Below are 19,678 nucleotides of genomic sequence, written 5' to 3' on the forward strand. Positions count from 1 at the left end.
AGAGTTGGGAATGACTAGCACATATGTGTGAGGGGAACCTTTACCTTTACCTTTACCTATCTTTTGTTAAACAAGACAGTTAAGTGAGCTTTGTCCCATTTGATGATTTTTCTTGCCTTGGTTGTTAAGTGAATCACTGCAATTGTTAAGTTAGTGACACAGTTGTTCAGTGACTCTGCTTCCCCATTGACTTTGCTTGTCAGAAGGTCGCAAAAGGAGATCACACCACCCCGGGACATTGCAACTGTCATAAATATGAATCAGTTGCCAAGCATCTGAATTTTGATCACGTGATCATGGGGATACTGCAACGGTCGTAAGTGTGGAAAATGGTCGTAAGTGTGAAAAACGGTCGTAAGTGTGAAAAATGGTCATAAGTCACTTTTTTCAGTGTAATTTCCAACGGTCACTAAATGAATGGATGTAAATCAAGAACTACCTATATCAGTATTATGCGAACAGAAGCCACTGTGTGTTAGGAAATGGCTATTGTCTAACTAGTTGGTCAGGCAATATATAAACTATCAATACATGTTTGTCAAAAGGTATTATATTGCTTTAAGACTGTATTGTATCATCCTGTATCCTGATTGGCTAAGCTCTGTAGCCAATGTACTTAAGGGGAAGCCTGAATCATGGCTTGTGGACACTACACCATTTTATCTGCTTATTTGCTGTTACCCTCTACCTGTTCTCTCTGTATGATCACTGTTTGATCATTGCTACTTGTTGCTTTCTACTATTTATTGAATGTTTTAATACTGAACTTGTTCCTGTTTGAAACTCAAGAAGAACTGTTTTATTGTGTAATGACAACAACTGGTAAGAAGACTTTGTACTTGGAATATCCCTGAATTGATATTTTAACTATTGCCTTATCTGTGTATGACTTGGATTGTTATTGGACTTTGTGTTACTTTGTTCTAAAAAGTAAAAGACTACCACAACTCAGTGTGTCGGTATATTAACTGTGGTTATTCACTCTCAGCCGCTACTCAAGGGGTAATCTGCTCAATAACCCATAACATCGTTTATGAGCCAAGAATATCCTTACCATTGTGTTTTGTAACCTTGGGTCCAGCAAGTGAGCGAAATCCACCGAGACCTCATTTTGAAAACTTCATAAACTTCCTCTGTGATATATTATCAAAGCCACGCAGATGAGATGGACGTCGTAGAAATGTGATAATAAGTAAAGAAAGTAAAGAACGTAACTCATCTTACATCAGTTGAGAAGCCCTGACCTAGACAGATAAGAGACGCAAAAGCAATTTGCAGCACTACAACCCACTAAGGGGAAAGCTGCAGAAAGTAAACTTTTGTGTGTTTACAGAAGTACAACTAGATTTTTCGCGATGGGACCTAATCTGAGACTGTGGTTTCTTCCAAAGCTGTCACAGATATAATAAGTGACAATGAAGAGAATGTGTACGCAATATAGGGTGGAATGCGTATTTCCATCCTGAGCAAAGTGCCTTGAAATTTAGCAGTGTGCTGGAAATAACAGAATAACAGAGTTGGAAGGGATCTTAAAGATCGTCCCCAAACTTGGCAGCTTTAAGACTTGTGGACTTCAACTCCCAGAATTCTCCAGCCAGCATAGCTTCAACTCCCAGAATTCATATCCTAGCTGGCTGGAGAATTCTGGGAGTTGAAGTCCACAAGTCTTAAAGCTGCCAAGTTGGAAGACCTCTGCCTTATATCATTCTGGATAAGGGGCTGTTCAATCTCTTCTTAAAAGCCTCCAGCGATGATGGAGCACCTACAACTTCTGGAGGCAAGCAGTTCCACTGGTTAATTGTTCCCACAGTCAGGAAATTTCTCCTTCCATTATCTAGGTTGCTTCTCTCCTTGATTCGTTTCCATCCGTTGCTTCTTGTCTTGCCTTCAGGTTCTTTAGAGAATAGGTTGACACCTCCTCTTCTTTGTGGCAGCCAAATGCAAAGCCGAGCATGCAAAATTCTTAAAGATGCAAAGGAAAATAATCATCATAGGGTTGGAAAGATACAAAGCATCCCTAAGTGGTGCTCTGGGATTCTGCAGTACTGTTTAAAAGCCACTGCCAGCCTCTGCAAATTATCTATTGTTCCAAAAATTCAGTTTATTTCCTCCCATCCTGTCCTGCAGCCTAACTCACCAGAGGTGGCGCTGTGCGAGACAGGCGTGAATCCCTATTCGAAGAAGCGATGACGTCAGGGACCGTAGAAATGAAGAAGGTGGTTGCCAAGCTATTTCCCCAGCGCCTGGGTGGCTCGCCGTGATCGTATAGTGGTTAGTACTCTGCGTTGTGGCCGCAGCAACCTCGGTTCGAATCCGAGTCACGGCAGGGGTGCGTACCTTTCTTTTGTTTATTTCTAAATTCGGATTTACAACATTTAATAACAAAGGGACTTTCTCTGTGCTTTTTAAATTATTCGACAGTAAAGGAAAAGAGAAGGGCTCTTGCAAACTTCAATGCACCAATGAAGCCCAGCGTCGGGGCGGAAAAAGAACTTGGGTTCCTGCAGGAAACCGGTTCTAGATTCGGAGAGAATTGCTTCTGAATGTATGTTTTTGCGTGCGTTTGCTGGTGGTGTCGTTGTAAGCTTGCTGGAAAGCAACGGGCAATATCCTCGCCTGCATTTTGCCCTGGAGGTGTGCATTTTGCTGTTTTTAAAATTATTTAACTCATTTAAAGCCAATGAATAGAATAGGAATAGGAATAGGAATAGGAATAGGAATAGGAATGGAATGGAATGGAATGGAATAGTAGAATAGAATAGAATAGAATAGAATAGAATAGAATAGAATAGAATAGAATAGAATAGAATAGAATAGAATAGAATAGAATTCTTTATTGGCCAAGTGTGATTGGACACACAAGGAATTTGTCTTTAGAATAGAATAGAATAGAATAGAATAGAATAGAATAGAATAGAATAGAATAGAATAGAATAGAATAGAAATGGAATGGAATGGAATGGAATGGAATGGAATGGAATGGAATGGAATGGAATAGGAATAGGAATAGGAATGGAATGGAATGGAATAGGGAATGGGAATGGGATGGGATGGAATAGGAATAGAATAGAATAGAATAGAATAGAATAGAATAGAATAGAATAGAATAGAATAGAATAGAATAGAATAGAAATGGAATGGAATGGAATGGAATGGAATGGAATGGAATAGAATAGGGATGGGATGGGATGGGATGGGATGGGATAGGATAGGATAGGATAGGATGGAATAGGAATAGGAATAGGAATAGGAATGGAATGGAATGGAATGGAATGGAATGGAATAGAATAGAATAGAATAGAATAGAATAGAATAGAATAGAATAGAATAGAATAGAATAGAATAGAATAGAATAGAATAGAATAGAAATGGAATGGAATGGAATGGAATGGAATGGAATGGAATAGAATAGGGATGGGATGGGATGGGATGGGATGGGATGGGATGGGATAGGATAGGATGGAATAGGAATAGGAATAGGAATAGGAATGGAATGGAATGGAATGGAATGGAATAGAATAGAATAGAATAGAATAGAATAGAATAGAATAGAATAGAATAGAATAGAATAGAATAGAATAGAATAGAATAGAATAGAATTCTTTATTGGCCAAGTGTGATTGGAGACACAAGGAATTTGTCCTTGGTGCACATGCTCTCAGCGTACATAAAAAGACAAGATACGTTCATCAGGAATCATAAGGTCCATCACTTCATGATAGCCATAGGGAACAAATAAACAATCAGGAAACAATATCAATATAAATGCTAAGAATACAAGCAACAAGTTACAGTCATGCAGTCATAAGTGGGAGGAGATGGGTTGATAGGAACGATCAGAATCATTTGTTTGACTATTTCTTTCTTTCTTTTTTTTTGATGTATTGTTTTAAATAAATAAATTTAATTAAAAAAAAAAAGAATTTATTATCGTATTGCATTTAGGGCTCGCCTCTCCTGGGTCGCTCAGACCGAACCAGTCCAGCATGATGGACCCCTATGGGGGGATCTCCAAACCCCCATCGGCCACTGCCAATGGCCGGGCCCCATGGAACTCCTGCACGCCTGCAACATCTGGCGGGGGCACCGCTTTCTTCTCTGAGCAGAGGCTGAGCGCGGGGCGGGGGTGGATAGGAGGGGGGGGTGGAAGGAAGACTCCCCCGAAGTTGCGAACTACAGCTCCCATCATCCCTCACCAAGGGCCCGCCCGCCCGAGGCTGCCGGGCTTTGTAGTCCCGCAGCATCTGGAAGGTAAAAGGCGGAGGATGCGGGTTTAAAGACGGCGTTGGGCGCCTGGGGGTGGGGGGAGTGGGGGGGGGGAGAGACCATCCGGGCCGGGCAAGAGCGAGCGAGCGGGCGAGCAGGCGGGTGGGTGGGCGAGGGGCTCCGGGCTCCGGCGGGCATCCGCGGGGGGAAGGCGAGCCGGGGGTCTGCAGAGGGTCGGGGATGATGGTGGCGGTGGGGACGGCCGGCTAAGCCCCCGGGCCCGGGCTTGGAGGTCCGCTGGGGTGGAGGGTGGGGGTCTCCGCATCATGGCTCGCTGGCTCCGCGACCGCCTCCTCTTCCGCAGCGCCAAGCCGGAGCCCCCGCAGCCGGATTACGCGGCGGGTCCCGAGCAGCCCGACCTGCTGGCCGCCTACCGCCAGCAACGCGAGCGCGACTTCGAGGATCCTTACGGCGGGGGCTCCGCCACCCCTCCGGCCGCCCCCCGACGCTGCCGATCCCCTCGCCGGAGGCTCATCCGGGTGGAAGCGGAGAGGGGGGCGCCCCCCTCCCTCGGGATGGGGGAATCGCCGGACCAGAAGGAGAACAAGGTCCTGCGGTGGGAAGGAAGGCGGTGGGCCGGGGTGGGGGGGCTTGGATAGGGCTGAGCATCCCCGCCGTGCGCTTCCCCCTGCAAAGGAAGGGAAGGGGCTTTTCTCCCCGCGGAGTGGGTGGGGGACGAGGGAAAGACCCCCCTTCGCCTTCTAGGGCTGGGAGAAGAGGAGTGGGGGTGTGGGGGGGGGGGTTGGTTGCTTTGGCTGGGCTGCGCCCAAGCTGAGCTGTTTGGGATTCCAACGTCCATGGGCCACTGCTAAAGGCGAGGGTCTGCGGAGTTGGTCCTGTGGGAAGCCTCTGGGAGGAGGGCACACTCTGTCTTTGATGCCCCCCCCACCCCCGTGTTGGGGGAGAAAGGAGGGTAGCGGCGGTCAAGGGATCGTGTGCGTAGGCATGTGTTGGTTTGGATGTATATTTATTTATTTATTCATTCATTCATTCATTCATTCATTCATTCATTCATTCATTCATTCATTCATTCATGAATTTATATGCCGCCTCTCTCCGAAGACCCAGGGCGGCTCACAATACACTAAAAAAAATCACTATAAAAACACTTAAAAATTAAAAACATTAAAGACATTAAAAAAAACCATTCACACCATTCATGGCCGGATCTCGTCAGATCACAAGAGCGAGATCAATGGCCCCAGGCCTGCCGGAAAAGCCAGGTCTTCACCGCTTTCCGAAAGGCCAATACGGTGGGGATGGTCCAGACTTCAGGAGGTAACTGGTTCCAGAGAGCCGGGGCAGCCACAGAGAAGGCCCTTCCCCGTGGGCCCGTCAGCCGGCATTGTTTAGCTGATGGGACCCGGAGGAGACCGACTCTGTGGGATCTTACCTGTTGCTGGGAGCTATGCGGCAGAAGGCGGTCTCGAAGATATATTGGAATTCATGCGTGGATGATGGGTTTTAGGGCCGCTCAGGACAGCAAAATAAAGAGGAGGCATGCTAAATTAAACAGATGGGGGTGGGGTGGGGTGAGGAAGCTGGGAAAAAATCCCCAAATTAAATCAGGTATTTTGTTTGCATTTTAGAAAAGCCGAAACACATGGTTGGGCTGCATTTATGTGCATGAATTAATTAACGGCAGCCTTTTATCTAAAAAACAAACATAAACCCCAACACCAATGTTACACCCAGTAGCTTGAAGTGATGGACTTGGCTTGGAGGGTCCTTCTTCCTGGTCCCCAGGCCAAAGATGGTCTTCTCCTGCTACGGCTGAATCCGACGGTCCTTTCCTTTTGTAGATGACCATTCTGCAAGACTATTCAGAGCCCTTCGACACAAGGCCAGAAACTCACAGTCAGATGCAGGACCAGCAAAGGGACAACGATGAAGGCTACATGGAACCCTTCGAAGCTCAGAAGCTCCTGGCTGGTATGTGTGTGTGTGTGGGGGGGGGGTTAATTGATGGAAGAGAATGTTGGTCACTCAGGGTTGAACTGTGGGGTTCTTGTTGCTCTCTGAGCTTGGTTGCTTTCTTGCAGACGTTTCATGACCCTACTAGATAACTTCATCAGTGCTAGAAGGGAGTGGGGTTTGCAAGGTGGTGGTGGAGGAGGAGGAGGACGACTGTGGGGTTCTTGTTGCTCCCTGAGCTTGGTTGCTTTCTTGCAGACGTTTCATGACCCTACTAGGTAACTTCATCAGTGCTAGAAGGGAGTGGGGCTTTTCGGAGTGGACGAGGAGGACTGTGGGGTCCTTCCTGCTTTCTGAGCTTGGTTGTTTTCTTGCAGACGTTTCATGACCCAAGTAGATAATACCATCAGTGCACAGAGGCTGTTATCTAGTTGAGTAATGAAAAGTCTGTAAGAAAACTATCAAGCTCAGAGAGACACAGTCCTCCTTCTCCTCCCCTTCCTCCTTTCTCTCCTTCTCCTTCTCCTCTTGCTTCTCTTCCTCCTCCTCCTCCCCTCTCCTCCTCAACTTCCTTTCTCTCCTTCTCCTTCTCCTCTTCCTCCTCTTCTTCCTCCTCATCCTCTTCCTCCTTTCTCTCCTTCTCCTTCTCCTTCTCCTCTTGCTTCTCTTCCTCCTCTTCCTCCCCTCTCCTCCTCAACTTCCTTTCTCTCCTTCTCCTTCTCTTCTTCCTCCTCCTCCTCTTCCTCCTCTCCTCTCCTCCTCAATCTCCTTTCTCTCCTTTACTTCCTCCTGCTCCTCTTGCTCCTCTTGCTCCTCCTTCTCCTCCTCCTCCTCCACAGCAGAATGTCCTTCCAAGATGCAGGAAGAAGTTCTATTTGGAAGGGAAAGTTGGTGTTGTGATGCATTGCATAACCAGGCGTGGGAAGTCTTCAAGCGGACTCTCTTCCCTCTTTGCAACCTAGAGGTTCAGAAGGATGGAGCCCAGGAAGAACTTGCCACTCAGAAGCCTCTGCACTTGTACGACACTCCCTACGAAGCGCCTGAGAATGAATCCGGCCCAGAGGACCAGGCTTCTTCTCAGCCGGCTCTCTCCTGCCGCTACTCGTGGTTGCCAGAAGATGATGAGAGGCCTCCAGAGGAGTATGACCAACCGTGGGAGTGGAAGAAGGAGCGGATCTCCAGAGTCTTTGCTGGTAAGCCAAGATAAGACGCTCCACCCTTAGTTAGTACCATAGGGACCAGTTGAAGTACAGATGTCAAATCCCTCCTCCTCCTCCTCCTCCTCCTCCTCCTCCTCCTCCTCCTCCTCCTCCTCCTCCTCCTCCTCCTCCTCTTCCTTCCTCCTCCTTCTCTTCCTCCTCCTTCCCCTCCTTCTCCTCCTCTTTCTCCTCCTCCTCCTCCTCCTCCTCCTCCTCTTCTTCTTCCTCCTCCTCCTCTCCTCCTCTTCCTCCTCCCCCTCCTTCCTCCTCCTCCTCCCCCTCCTCCCCGTCCTTCCTCCTCCTCCTCCTCTTTCTCCTCCTCCTCCTCCACCTCCTCCTCCTCTTCTTCTTCCTCCTCCTCCTCTTCCTCCTCTTCCTCCTCCCCCTCCTTCCTCCTCCTCCTCTTCCTCCTCCTTCTCCTCCTCTTTCTCCTCCTCCTCCTCCTCTTCCTCCTCCTCTTCTTCCTCTTCCTCTTCCTCCTCCTTCCCCTCCTCCTTCCTCCTCCTCCTCCTCCTCCTTTCTCACCTTCCTCCCTCCCTCTCATGAAGCATCTCTGGTTAGGTGTAGATCAGAGGAGGAATAAACTGGAGGCTAAAACCCTTCCACCAATTTGTTCATTCTCTCCTTCCCTTCCCTCCCCACCCCATCACCCCATTGCAAGATACATTGCCTGTAGCCTCCAGAATCCACAGCTGTAGGATTCCCTCCACCTTTCTTTCCTTTGGTCTGAGTGGGAGAGGTCCTGAGAATTGGACTCTGATGGTCTTCTCCCACCCGTGGTCACAACAAGGCTACCTACCTCCCGGTGGTCTCCTCCTGCTCTCTGAACATCTTCAGAGCCACCCCTTCCTCCTGAAATTTTTCTCTTGGGATGCTTTACCCAGTGGAGATTGAAGGGATCAAGGACTTGCCGTGGCCTCCTCCGGTTGGACAGCTTGATGGTTCAAATAACCACGTGGAAGCTGAGAAACACCTCCTTCTCCAAAGCACCTGCTCCAGAGATGCTCCCCTGGGCCTCCAGAATGCTAGTACCAGCACTCCGGACTCTTCTGCTTTGTCCTGTCCTCTGGAAATCAATAGTGAGTAAGCTACAGTGGGTGTGGGTGTGTTACAGCCCTTAAAATAGTATAACCAAGCACATAGCTTTTTGCAAAATGGCAACTGCACTGTCAGCTATAGGTAGTCCTCGCTTAATGAATGGCTGCTTAACAACAGAATTGGGGCTTCGTCCTGTGACCAAAGGGGTCTTTTTGTAGGAGACCGAGGGGGGGGGGGGCGGAAGTCAAGCTGGTTGCAACCACTTATTCAAAGCTTCACCCACACCCGATGTCAGCACTTCAAGCTGCATTTACTCTAGTGCTGACATAAGAAGGAGAAGCAGAGGCGTCTGGAAAGGGACGTTTGACTTTTCACCTACTTATTTTCCCTGGAGATAATATCCCCTAGGAGATGGGATGGGAAGGGGGAAATTCCTTTGAGCTGGAGCAGTAGATTAGGGGTAGAGTGACTTGGAAGATGGCCAATGAGTGCAGAGGAGTGGGGAAAGGAAAGGGAGGGTTTTGGGTCAGGAAGTCAGTGTTGGCTACGATGGAGTCGGAGTTAGAATGTCGTGCTTAATAAATGGGAGTTTTTCATCAAAGACTTTGTTTGAAATGCAATTTATTTGAGACGACCTCGAAACCTGACACCCACACACACCCATGGGTGAAATCCAGCAGGTTCTGACAGGTTCTGGAGTGCCGGTAGCAGACATTTTGAGTAGTTCGGAGAACGGGCAAATACCACCTCTGGCTGGCCCCAGAGTGGGGAGGGAATGGGGATATTGCATTATCCTTCCCCTGGAGTGGGATAGGAATGGACATTTTGCAGTATCCTTCCCCTGCCACACCCACCAAGTCACACCCACAGAACCGGTAGTAAAAAAAAATTGGATTTCACCACTGCACACACCCTTTTTTCACATGCGAGTGTCAGGCCCAAAACCAGGAGTGACACACGGTGAATCTTGCAAGCTAAGTGTTTTATTGTTCCAAGCCTATAGACTGAATCTTGCCAGACTGAAGACTCTCCTATCTGCCTCTATAATATAATCTGGCACCTATTGAGAAGGAGCTGTCTTCACCCTCTTTCTCTCACACATGATATCAGGGCTCAGTTGCCTCTTCCTCCTCTGGATTGCACCCTTTCCCTCCTGGGAATCCACTTCCTCACTGCCTTCTATCACGTCATTTGTGGACTTCCACTCCCAGAATTCATCAGCAACTGTGTGTGGACTTCAAGTCCCAGAACACCTCAGTCACCATATCTCGGGCCCAAAACCAGGAATGACACATGACAATTCTTACCCGGCTGAGTTATTTATTGTTCCGCACCTATAGACAGAATCTTCCCAGACTGAAAACTCTCCTGTCTGCATCTACGCTATACTCTGGGAACGATTGAGGAGACGCTGTCTTCACCCTCTTTCTCTCACACAAAATATCTGGGCTGAGTTGCCTCTTGCTCCTTTGAAATGCAACTCCGGGGGAATCTACCTCCTCACCTATCACAATGTATAATGTGTCAACAAGGGGTGGAGCCTCAATTGTAAAGATCCTCTTCAGTGATGGGTTTCAAATTTTTTTACTACCGGTTCTGTGGGTGTGGCTTGGTGGGCGTGGCATGGTATGGCTTGGTGGGCGTGGCTTGGCAGGGGAATGTTACTGCAAAATCTCCATTTCCTCTCGATCAGCTGGGACTCGGGAGGCCGAGAATAGATAGGAGTGGGGCCAGTCAGAATTTTTACTACCGGTTCTCCGAACTACTCAAAATTTCCGCTACCGATTCTCCAGAACTGGTCAGAACCTGCTGAAACCCACCTCTGATCCGCTTGCTCCTACCACAGGTATCCCTGTCTTTGCCAAATCCTCAGCACATTGGCAATATTTTTCATCTCCATCTCATTCACCCCTTCCCATAATCCCCCGGGGCCTGATCCTGCCTTTCACTCTTGTCCTGCAGCCGCGTCCCACAGCTCCCGCTCCACCTTTCACATTCCATTATGTGCTTCTGCTCCAAGGTGCAGCCATGGTGAGAAACCACGTGCCCGTGTGCATAGAGGGAAAGAGCACGCCCTGCTGGTTGAGCCCAGAGGATGGGGCAGCTTTTGGCGAATATGTCAATCCTGCACTGCCACTGGAGAGCCAAGCGTAAGTAGGCTGATTTAGAGACCAGCCCCCTCACTCCCAGGGAGACCCTGACCCTATGTAGAGGATGTCAGCATTCTGATGCTGCCATAAAAAGATGAGGCTTGACTTTTCACCTACTTATTTTCTCTGTAGATAATATCCCCTAGGAGATGGGATGGTGGGGGGAACATTCCTGTGGGGTGAGGTCAGAAGCTGGGGAGACTGACTTGGAAGATGGCCAATGAGAAGATGAGAATTGGGGAACGGAAAGGGAAGGGTTTGGGGGTCAGAGGGTTAGTATCGGCTACGACGAAGTCGGGGCCAGATCTGTCGTACTCAATAAATGGAATATTTCAGCAAAGATTAATTGTTTGGGAGTGCAATTTATTTGAGATGACATCGAAACCTGACAGAGGAATCCCTTCTTTGCATATTTCTTTTCTGTTCTTTTTAAGGGGCATTTTTTAAACGTTTTGTCCATTTTTTTTTTATTTGCTTGTAATTCTTTTATGTTTGGGGATTTGTATGTTAACTCTTAGCCACAAAAATGCAAGATAGTTGACAAGGGTCCAAATCAGTGGTGAAATGTAAAATTTGTTACTACCAGTTCTATGGGCGTGGCTTGGTGGTGGTGGGAAAGTGACTGGGTGGGCGTGGCCAATTTTTTTTTTTTAACTTTTAAAAAGAGGTTGCAGGAAAAAAATGCTTTTAAAAGCCTCTGACGATCAGGCAACTCAGCTGGGATCATCAGAGGCTTTTAAAAGCATTTTTTCTGCAACATCTTCAGCCGAAGAGGTTGCAGAAAAAATGCTTTGAAAAGCCTCTGACGATCCCAGCTGAGCCGCGCGATCATCAGAGGCTTTTTTTTTTTACTTTTAAAAGCATTTTTTCGGCCGAAGAGGTTGTAGAAAAAATGCTTTTAAAAGTAAAAAAAAATATATGATCACGCGGCTCACTGGGCATGTTGGGGGGGGGCCGCAGGGATTTTTGCTACCGGTTCTCCGAACCACCCACCGCCATCGCTACTGGATCGGGCGATCTGGTCCGAACTGAGAGCATTTCACCCCTGGTCCAAATTCATTTGACTGCAGGAGTTGTGTGTGTGTGTGTGTGGGAGTGGGGATTTGAAGCTTTTGGAACTTCAAAAAATGGGTCATAAGTATCTCTGGGGAAGAGCGGTGCAGTGGCCTAGGGGTGGAGTTCTCACCTTGCAATCAGGAGGCTGTGAGTTCGATCCTAGGTAGAGGCTGATATTTCTCTCTCTGGGCACAATGAGAATTTATCTGCTGAACAAAACTCAGCATTGGTGACAGGAAGGGCATCCGGCCACTAATCATTCTGCTCCATTCAGTTGCCCTGACTCCACCCTGCAAGGGATTACGGAGGTCATTAAATGACGGGGGAAAAAAAATGTAGTTTAACTTTTTGTATATTTTTTTTTAAAAAGGAAAAAAAATGGAATCTCTTCTTTGTAGGTGGTATCATGGGACCTTGAGTCGGGTGGATGCTGAGAGCCTTCTCCGACTTTGCCGGGAAGCCAGTTACCTGGTTCGGAACAGTGAAAGTAGCCACGATGCCTTTTCCCTCTCCCTCAAGTGAGTATAATATGAGTTCGCAGGGGTTTGGGAGAACCTCTAGCTAAACCCCCAAATCCCACTCCTGGCTGGCCCCGCCCACCCAGCCCCTCCCCTCCCCGGAGTCCCCACGTGGCCCATTTTGGATGCAGGTAAGTGCAAGGCACGCACGGAGGCTCGGGGAGGGTGAAAAATGGGCCTACCGGAAGTTCGGGAAGGCCAGATATGGGCCCATTTCCAGCCTCAGAGGGCCTCCGGAGCCTGGGGAGGCCGTTTTCTCCCTCCCGGAGGCTTGAGGAAAGCCTCTGGAGCCTGGGGAGGGCAAAAACGCCCCCCCACACACAATGGTGCAGAAGGCCAACTAGGCCATGCCCACCATGGCCACGCCCATCCAGCAACTGGGCAGAGAACCCCTTGCTAAAATTTTTGAAGCCCACTCCTGGCTGGCACCCTGATTGCAGATATGTGTTGTGTTCCTCTCCTTTCTCTCTCCCTAGGAGCAGCCAAGGGTTCCTTCACATGAAACTCCTGCAGACAGAAGACAATAAGTTTGTCCTGGGCCAGCACAGCCCTCCCTTCAACAACATCCCAGAAGTTATCCACCACTACGCCAGCCACAAGCTGCCCATCCAGGGGGCAGAACACATGTCCTTGCTCTACCCGGTCTCTACTCAGCCCTCCAGCTGCCTGGCCGCAGAGCAGTGACTTGCACGGAAGGGCTCAAAAGCCACGGGTTGGAGGTGTGCATGAAAATCCCAGGTTGGGTGGGACCATTTGTGGTCCACAGGCTCTTGTTGCACGGAGCAGGCAGGAAGCACCTGAGGTTGGAAACCGTTCATTGGTGGACCAGAGGTCTGCAGATGCAAGAATGGTTGTATCTCATGCTTCGTAGTTGCCAATACAGCCACACCTTGCATGTTGGACTCCAAAGCATTCTTGAAGGGTGCCAGATCATCCTTCTCCATGTAAGGAGTGGCCAGTTCTGAGATGGACCTTGTGAGCGTCATCAGATCCAGACTTTTGCGCCGATGTCCCTGCATCTACCCCCTCGCCTCCCAAATCCTGAATTCCATCAGTGCTCATCCATTCTTACCTCTTGGGTACCTCTCTTCTACTTCTTCATGGCTGCCTCTGCAATGGAGGCCTTGCAGATCCAATGTTTGTAGGATCTAATATTGTGTCCATCAACATTTTTTGGTGGCAGCTTGAATATTTGATGACATCAAGAGAAGAGCTAATGCCTGAACTGCCCCTTTATTTCATCCCTGACTTTGGAAATGTCATTCCTTCACCGAGTCATTTATACATCTATGCCACTCTTTAGATCACGGTCTATGGTAACTTGATAGCCAGCCAAGAAGCCCTGATCAACATAACTAGGTTTAATGAGCTATGAGATTAATTTTGATGGGTTCCATCCCATGATCGAACGGGGGGGGGGGGGGGGTCTCTATTTTTACAGATAGAGAAGGCTGTTTTAATTTCTCAACTAAGAGAACAGATTTCTCTTAGATGTTTTACCTGATTCTCGGTACTGATGGATTTCTGCTGTTGCTAATTGGAGAGCAGATGCATTGAGAAGATTGCTATCCGGATTGATGGCTAATAGACTGGAAAGCTAGACAAAAACAGAGCCCATATCTCAGTGCCAGACTGGATGTTTGGTGCCCAAAAGTTGCAGATCTAATTCCCAGGAACTTCCACTAAAAAAAAGAACCAAGTTATACTATGATGTGGAAAACTCCTGCCGGAGTGTTGGAGAGTTACTACTGGTTGCATCAACAGTGTGGGCTAGATGGACGAAGAAGCTGGCCTGGAAGCAGATGGCTTGTTATGGAGAGTCTTTGCATGTGGCTAGAAGCAGTTCAGTATTATGAATTTATCCAGGATGCATTGTGAAATCCTTCTTTTGTAAGAGTTGTCTTTTGTTGGTTCCTTCAAGCAAATAATAAAAACGCAAAATAGCATACAATCTAAGTTTGCTGTCTTCTTTGTTGCTGGTAACTTTTACTCATTGGAGAACTGGGTTTACTCATTGTGTTTACATGGTTGTCCCAAAGGTGTTTTTTTTTTCAAGAGGCCACTGGACTTTCTGGTTTTTCCTTGAAGATGTTTCGCTTCTCATCCAAGAAGCTTCTTCAGCTCTAACTGGATTTCTATTCCTTGAGGACACAGTAGCCTCAACGGCTTTCTAAAAGGATGCAAATGACCAGCTGTCTGCAAGGAATATAAATGGCCATTTCGGTTGGCCAAACTTTCAAAATCCTTGTTGTGACCTAGGCTCACTTAGGCATAAAAGACACAGTTAGTCTTAAACAAACCTATTTTATTATAACAGATGGGAATTACTTCATTCCCAGCTTAGTCCAAATTAATTCCAAAACAAGTCCTTCAGAAAAAGTCCTTCGGCCTTATCACAAACCTTTGTCTTCTTTGGCACCCTGCCAAAGGCTTTTCTTGGCAAAGCCCCACAAAGTTCAGAAACAAGAGATGCTGACAAAAAACAAATGTAGCAACGTTGCTCTCCTACAAAGAGCCCAAGAGCCTTTGCTGCTCATTTAAGCCTTATGGGAGGGGCCAATCATCTCCTGGCTTTACTCCCGAGTCGTCCTTTTTGCTGCTCTTGAGGTTCAAATTCTGGAAAGAAGATTTTGAGAATGATTAAAATTGTCCTCTGCTAAGTTGCTGCAAGTTTGGGAGTTTACAAAAAGCTCTTGCCTCCAGCCACAGCAGAAGAAAACATCATAATTTATCTACACCATCCCTGTACGTGAAGTGTATTTGTCTAACTGCACGAGAGAGAGAGAGAGGGAGGGAGGGAGGGAGGGAGGGAGAGGGAGAGAGAGAGAGAGAGAGGGGGGGGGGAGAGAGAGAGAGAGAGAGAGAGAGAGAGAGAGAGAGAGAGAGAGAGAGAAGCTACAATTTCAAGTCATCCATTTATTTTGGAATCATCTTAAGCAAAACTTTCTACTGAAATGGAAATTTTAAAATTATAAAACATTTCAGGCAATGTCCAGTTTTTTTTTTTTTTAATGATTCTGTATCAAGAATAAGTGAGAAGAATCTTGAAATTACCTGACTAACAATGAACAACTGTATAGAACTGGATGTCAACGCTGTTTTCGTCTTCGCTAAAAGTAAAAATACAGCGCTTGGAATATAATAGCAGAAGTGATGGCATATTTTATTTGAGGTGACACCTGCCACAAACATTCAAGCATAGCAATAGAAAAAGATCCGGTTGTTCAGATAACAATGGTGATAGAAAAAACCCTAATGTAAAAATGTTTGTTTCATATCTATAAGACCGCCCAACTCAACGATGAAGGGTTGCAGGAACTGGGCATGGCTAGTCTAGTGAAGAGAAGGACCAGGGGAGACAGGATAGCAGTACTCCAATATTTGAGGGGCTGCCACAGAGAGGAGGAAGGGGTCAAGCTATTTTCCAAGACACCCGAAGGCCAGACAAGGAATAATGGATGGAAACTGAACAGGGAGAGATTCAACCTGGAAATAAGGAGACATTTTCTGACAGTGAGAACAATCAACCAATGGAACAGAAGTTGCCTTCAGAAGTTGTGGGAGCTTCATCACTGGAAGCTTTCCAGAAGAGACTGGACTGCCATCTGTCAGAAATGGTGTAGAGTCTTCTGCTAGGACAGTGGGTTGGATTAACTCTGTTAATCTGCTAAAGTAATGAAGTTTCTGAGCTGCATGTGATGAAAATAAGAGTAAATATATAGCATTAATAAGAGTAAATATATAGCATTTTTAAAAACTAGGGAAATATATACCATGGACTTAGGGGACCAAATGGGGTAATTAAAATCATCAAAGGGGCACTCCATTCCCTGGATTCAAATGTCTTGGTGGGAGAGGAATCAAGTCTTATCAACCAGAAACACAGAATGGATAAAGGTCATTTTATTGGGGAAGCAACAGATGGAAACTCATCAAGGAGAGAAGCAACTTAGAACTAAGGAGAAATTTCCTGACAATGAGAACAATGAATCAGTGGAACCACTTGCCTCCAGAAGTTGTGAATGCTCCAACACTGGAAGTTTTTAAGAAGATGTTGGACAACCATTTGTCTGAAGTGGTGTGGGGTTTCCTGCCTGGGCAGGGGGTTGGACTAGAAGACCTCCAAGGTCCCTTCCAACTCTGTTACTCTATTCTATTCTATTCTATTCTATTCTATTCTATTCTATTCTATTCTATTCTATTCTATTCTATTCTATTCTATTCTATTCCATTCCATTCCATTCCATTCCATTCCATTCCATTCCATTCCATTCCATTCCATTCTATTGATAGAAAATTGGCTTTGTTCAACAGAATATTTTTCTTTCTTTTTCTGCCGTTGGTTTCTCCTCAGGATCTCCTGGCTCTCGGGGGGGGGGGGGGGTTTGCAGGACAAACTTTGAAAAAGCCTCCTTAGACTACCCTCCTTTCCCCCAGGTGGGGATCAGGATCACAAACAATTCAGATGGGTCACTTAAAAACAACAACAACACAGATTTCAGCCTGAGTGGAAATTAGGAATATTTGCAGGCAGAATCATAATTAGGCAAGATGTTAGAAGGAGCATGACATGTATAGCTGGCCTCGCCCCTTTGGGCATCTCCCACCCCCACCTCTGAAGACGGTTCCTGGGGAGAACGCTGTCATGACTGGATCCTGGCTTGTCTGGGCGAAACCCACAGCGGGTTGGAAAGAGAGCTTAATCTGTGGGTCTTGCCATCTGTACTAACCATCTGCCAACCGTTGTTATTTGTTCTTTAGCTGTCGTTCTTGGAGGGACGGGTGGGAGGACTGACAGAAATGGATTTATCGTGATAAGTGTGCGTGTGTGTGTGTGTGGGGGGTGTTCGAGGTGTTCCCCAGTTTGAAACCTATCCCTGGCAGAATCGAAGACTTCGTCAATCAGCTCTCCCAGAGATGGGAGATGCCAACAGCTCCTGGGAGAAGAACTCTAGAAAGCATGACACGATTGGTGAAGCTTGCATGATACAGGTAATTCTCCTGCTAGGACTGTCCTGAGGACTACCCATTACAGTCGTAATGGTCATAAAACAAGTCAATTCCCCCCCCTCCTCCCCCTTATCAGATTTTACAATCTTTTTGCAGCGGTCATAAAGCGAAATGTCAGGGTTCCAAGTAAGACACTCAACGGAATCAAAACTCCAAGGCAGACGTATTCCTCAAAGTATAGATTTATTAGGCATGTCATATTGGCACTTCTAAGAAAACTAAGATCACGGCATCCGGCCCTCTCAATTCCTGGCAAATAGATGGGGAAGAAATGGAGGTAGTGACAGATTTTATTTTCCTGGGCTCCAAGATCACTGCAGATGAAGACTGCAGCCAAGAAATTAAAAGACGCTTGCTCCTGGGGAGGAAAGCTATGGCAAAGCTAGACAGCATTCTAAAAAGCAGAGACATCACCCTGCCAACAAAAATGCGTATAGTCAAGGCGATGGTTTTCCCAGGTGCAATGGAAGGCTGTGAAAGTTGGACCATAAGGAAGGCTGAGCGCCAAAGAATGGAGGCCTTTGAACTCTGGTGCTGGAGAAGACTCCTGCGAGTCCCTTGGACTGCAAGGAGATCCAACTGGTCAGTCCTAGAGGAGATCAACCCTGACTGCTCTTCAGAAGGCCAGATCCTGAAGAGGAAACTCAAATACTTTGGCCACCTCATGAGAAGGAAGGACTCCCTGGAGAAGAGCCTAATGCTAGGAAAGACTGAGGGCAAAAGAAGAAGAAGGGGACGACAGAGAATGAGGTGGCTGGATGGAGTCACTGAAGCAGTTGGCGTGAGCTTAAATGGACTCCAGAGGATGGTAGAGGACAGGAAGGCCTGGAGGAACCTTGTCCATGGGGTCGCAATGGGCCAGACATGACTTCGCAACCAACAACAAATTGGGACATCTGGGGAAACCCAACATTAACCCCCCCCCCGTGTTTCCCCCTAGTTAAAAGTAAAGGTTTCCTCCCACTGCTCATGCAGTCCATCACATGGTCCAATCAGGGCACAGTCCAAGGGTCACTTGGTCCTAGATCCCGCCTCCTTAGCACCTGGTGGGAAAGTCCTTGATTCTCAGAGGAAAGAATTTTATTTTGGCTACAATCCTCCCAACTATCTCTACCTCCCCCTCCCATTCCCACAGCTCGACTCATCTCCGTTGGAGCAACCCTGAAGTTGCCAGGGGGAAAATGGCTCCAGGGCTGACAGCGAACCCATTGTTCACAATGGGCCGGTTGTGCCAAAAATTGGAAGTAAATGCCGGTTTAAGGCAAAACTCTCATAAAATGCAGTCACGTGACGGCAGGAAGCTGCGAATGGCTGTAAATGCGAGCCGTTGCCTAGCATCTGTCCCTTGACTGTGGGAAGAGATCAAACTCGGGTCCTGAGGGGTCTGTCTGAACTTGAAACAGTCACTAAATATCAGTTGTAAATCAAGGACTGCCTGTAATCCGAGTATTGGTCTTCCAGGCGCCGTTTAAGGGCATCACGATTGCCCCCCGTTGCATTGTTTGTTTATTTATTTATTGGTTCAAAGAAAGCCCATCCCTGTGCCAGGCTCAGACCCTCGACACCTGTTCTCCTCCTCGGTGGCACACCTGTGCCAACCACATCGGAGGACTTGCGAGCCAGCAGGTTAAAAAGGCTGCATTTTTGATCAGACTGCGGGCCGGCTGGCGCTGTTTCGGGCAACACCCCCCTGTGCGTGCACCGATCCCGGTGTATGGCTGTTCCTTTGCCAGCAGACCCTCTCCAGAGCACCATTCTGCTGCCAGGGAACCATCACATGACACACACCCCCCCAGCCCAGAGTTGCACCGAGCATGGGCACAACCAGCTGGGCCGCCAGGCAGGTGCTTTCGGAGAACAACAAAGAGAGCAGCAGCTGGCCAAATGCAAGCCTTTTGTTTCCATCAAGACAGACCAGCCAGCTCGGGGATGCTCTCGTGAGCCGCTTCCTCCTGCAGGGAGGCCGATCCTACGGTCTCCGTCTGGCACTCGGCGTCTCCTAGCCGAGTCCCCTTGGCGCATCTCCTCGCAGAGGGTCCCGCCATCAGGGTGGCAATCGCTGTGAGTAAGGCGGAAGGGGAGGATGGTTGAGAGAGAGAGAGAGAGAGGGAGGGAGAGAGAGAGAGAGAGGGAGAGGGAGAGGGAGAGAGAGAGAGAGAGAGAGGGAGGGAGGGAGGGAGGGAGGGAGAGAGAGAGAGAGCGCAGGTTCATGGATCAGACTGGGAGAAGAGTTGCTGTAGGGGGGAGCCAGGATCCTTAACCACTTCCCACCCTCCAACTGCTACATAGCAACTCTTTCCCACAAGCGTTGCCTCTGTTTTGCTTGTAAAGATTTGCCTGGGGAGAGAGGGATACCACAATCTGGTATTGTAAATCTTGCACAAAGGATTGGGGGGTGGGGGGGGGGCGTTGGTTTAGCTCATGCATATTCATGCACATATGGATAGTTTTTTGGGGGGTTTCTTCTGGGAAAAGAGGGGGGGGGCTGTCCTCCGGTCCTTGTGTGTAAATAATAAGAGGATTGGGT

At 47.7% G+C, this 19,678-nt stretch overlaps 2 protein-coding genes and 1 non-coding gene across 7 annotated transcripts in view; all 3 read left to right on the plus strand.

Moving 5' to 3' along the window:
* The first annotated feature begins 2,254 nt into the window (after positions 1-2,254).
* Positions 2,255-2,326, plus strand: TRNAH-GUG (transfer RNA histidin (anticodon GUG)). Its single transcript has one exon. It is a non-coding gene; the product is annotated as a tRNA-His (tRNA).
* Positions 2,327-4,327: 2,001 nt separating this feature from the next.
* SHF (Src homology 2 domain containing F) lies at positions 4,328-14,092 on the plus strand. Of its 2 annotated transcripts, none has more exons than XR_009621995.2 (7): positions 4,328-4,814; positions 6,069-6,198; positions 7,143-7,373; positions 8,264-8,458; positions 10,380-10,567; positions 12,022-12,141; positions 12,618-14,092. XR_009621995.2 is itself a non-coding variant. In XM_060689450.2 (7 exons), the coding sequence occupies exons 1-7, from the start codon at positions 4,533-4,535 to the stop codon at positions 12,823-12,825; spliced, it is 1,296 nt and encodes a 431-aa protein (XP_060545433.2). In that variant the 5' UTR covers positions 4,328-4,532; the 3' UTR covers positions 12,826-14,089. The 2 variants fall into 2 exon arrangements, 1 of the variants encoding a protein (XP_060545433.2); XM_060689450.2 differs by having other exon boundaries at positions 10,438-10,567; positions 12,618-14,089.
* A 4,971-nt stretch (positions 14,093-19,063) lies between these two features.
* Positions 19,064-19,678, plus strand: part of PARP6 (poly(ADP-ribose) polymerase family member 6) — a 33,240-nt gene continuing 32,625 nt past the window's right edge. For all 4 annotated transcript variants that reach the window (XR_015729744.1, XR_015729745.1, XM_087877786.1 and 1 more), the window contains exon 1: positions 19,064-19,212. The gene's annotated coding sequence lies outside the window, so the exon portion shown is untranslated. The remainder of the gene's footprint in view (positions 19,213-19,678) is intronic.

The sequence above is a fragment of the Pantherophis guttatus genome, chromosome 13 (genome assembly GCF_059756535.1).
Source record: "Pantherophis guttatus breed Tessera chromosome 13, ASM5975653v1, whole genome shotgun sequence".
In the NCBI taxonomy this organism is placed as follows: Eukaryota; Metazoa; Chordata; class Lepidosauria; order Squamata; family Colubridae; genus Pantherophis; species Pantherophis guttatus.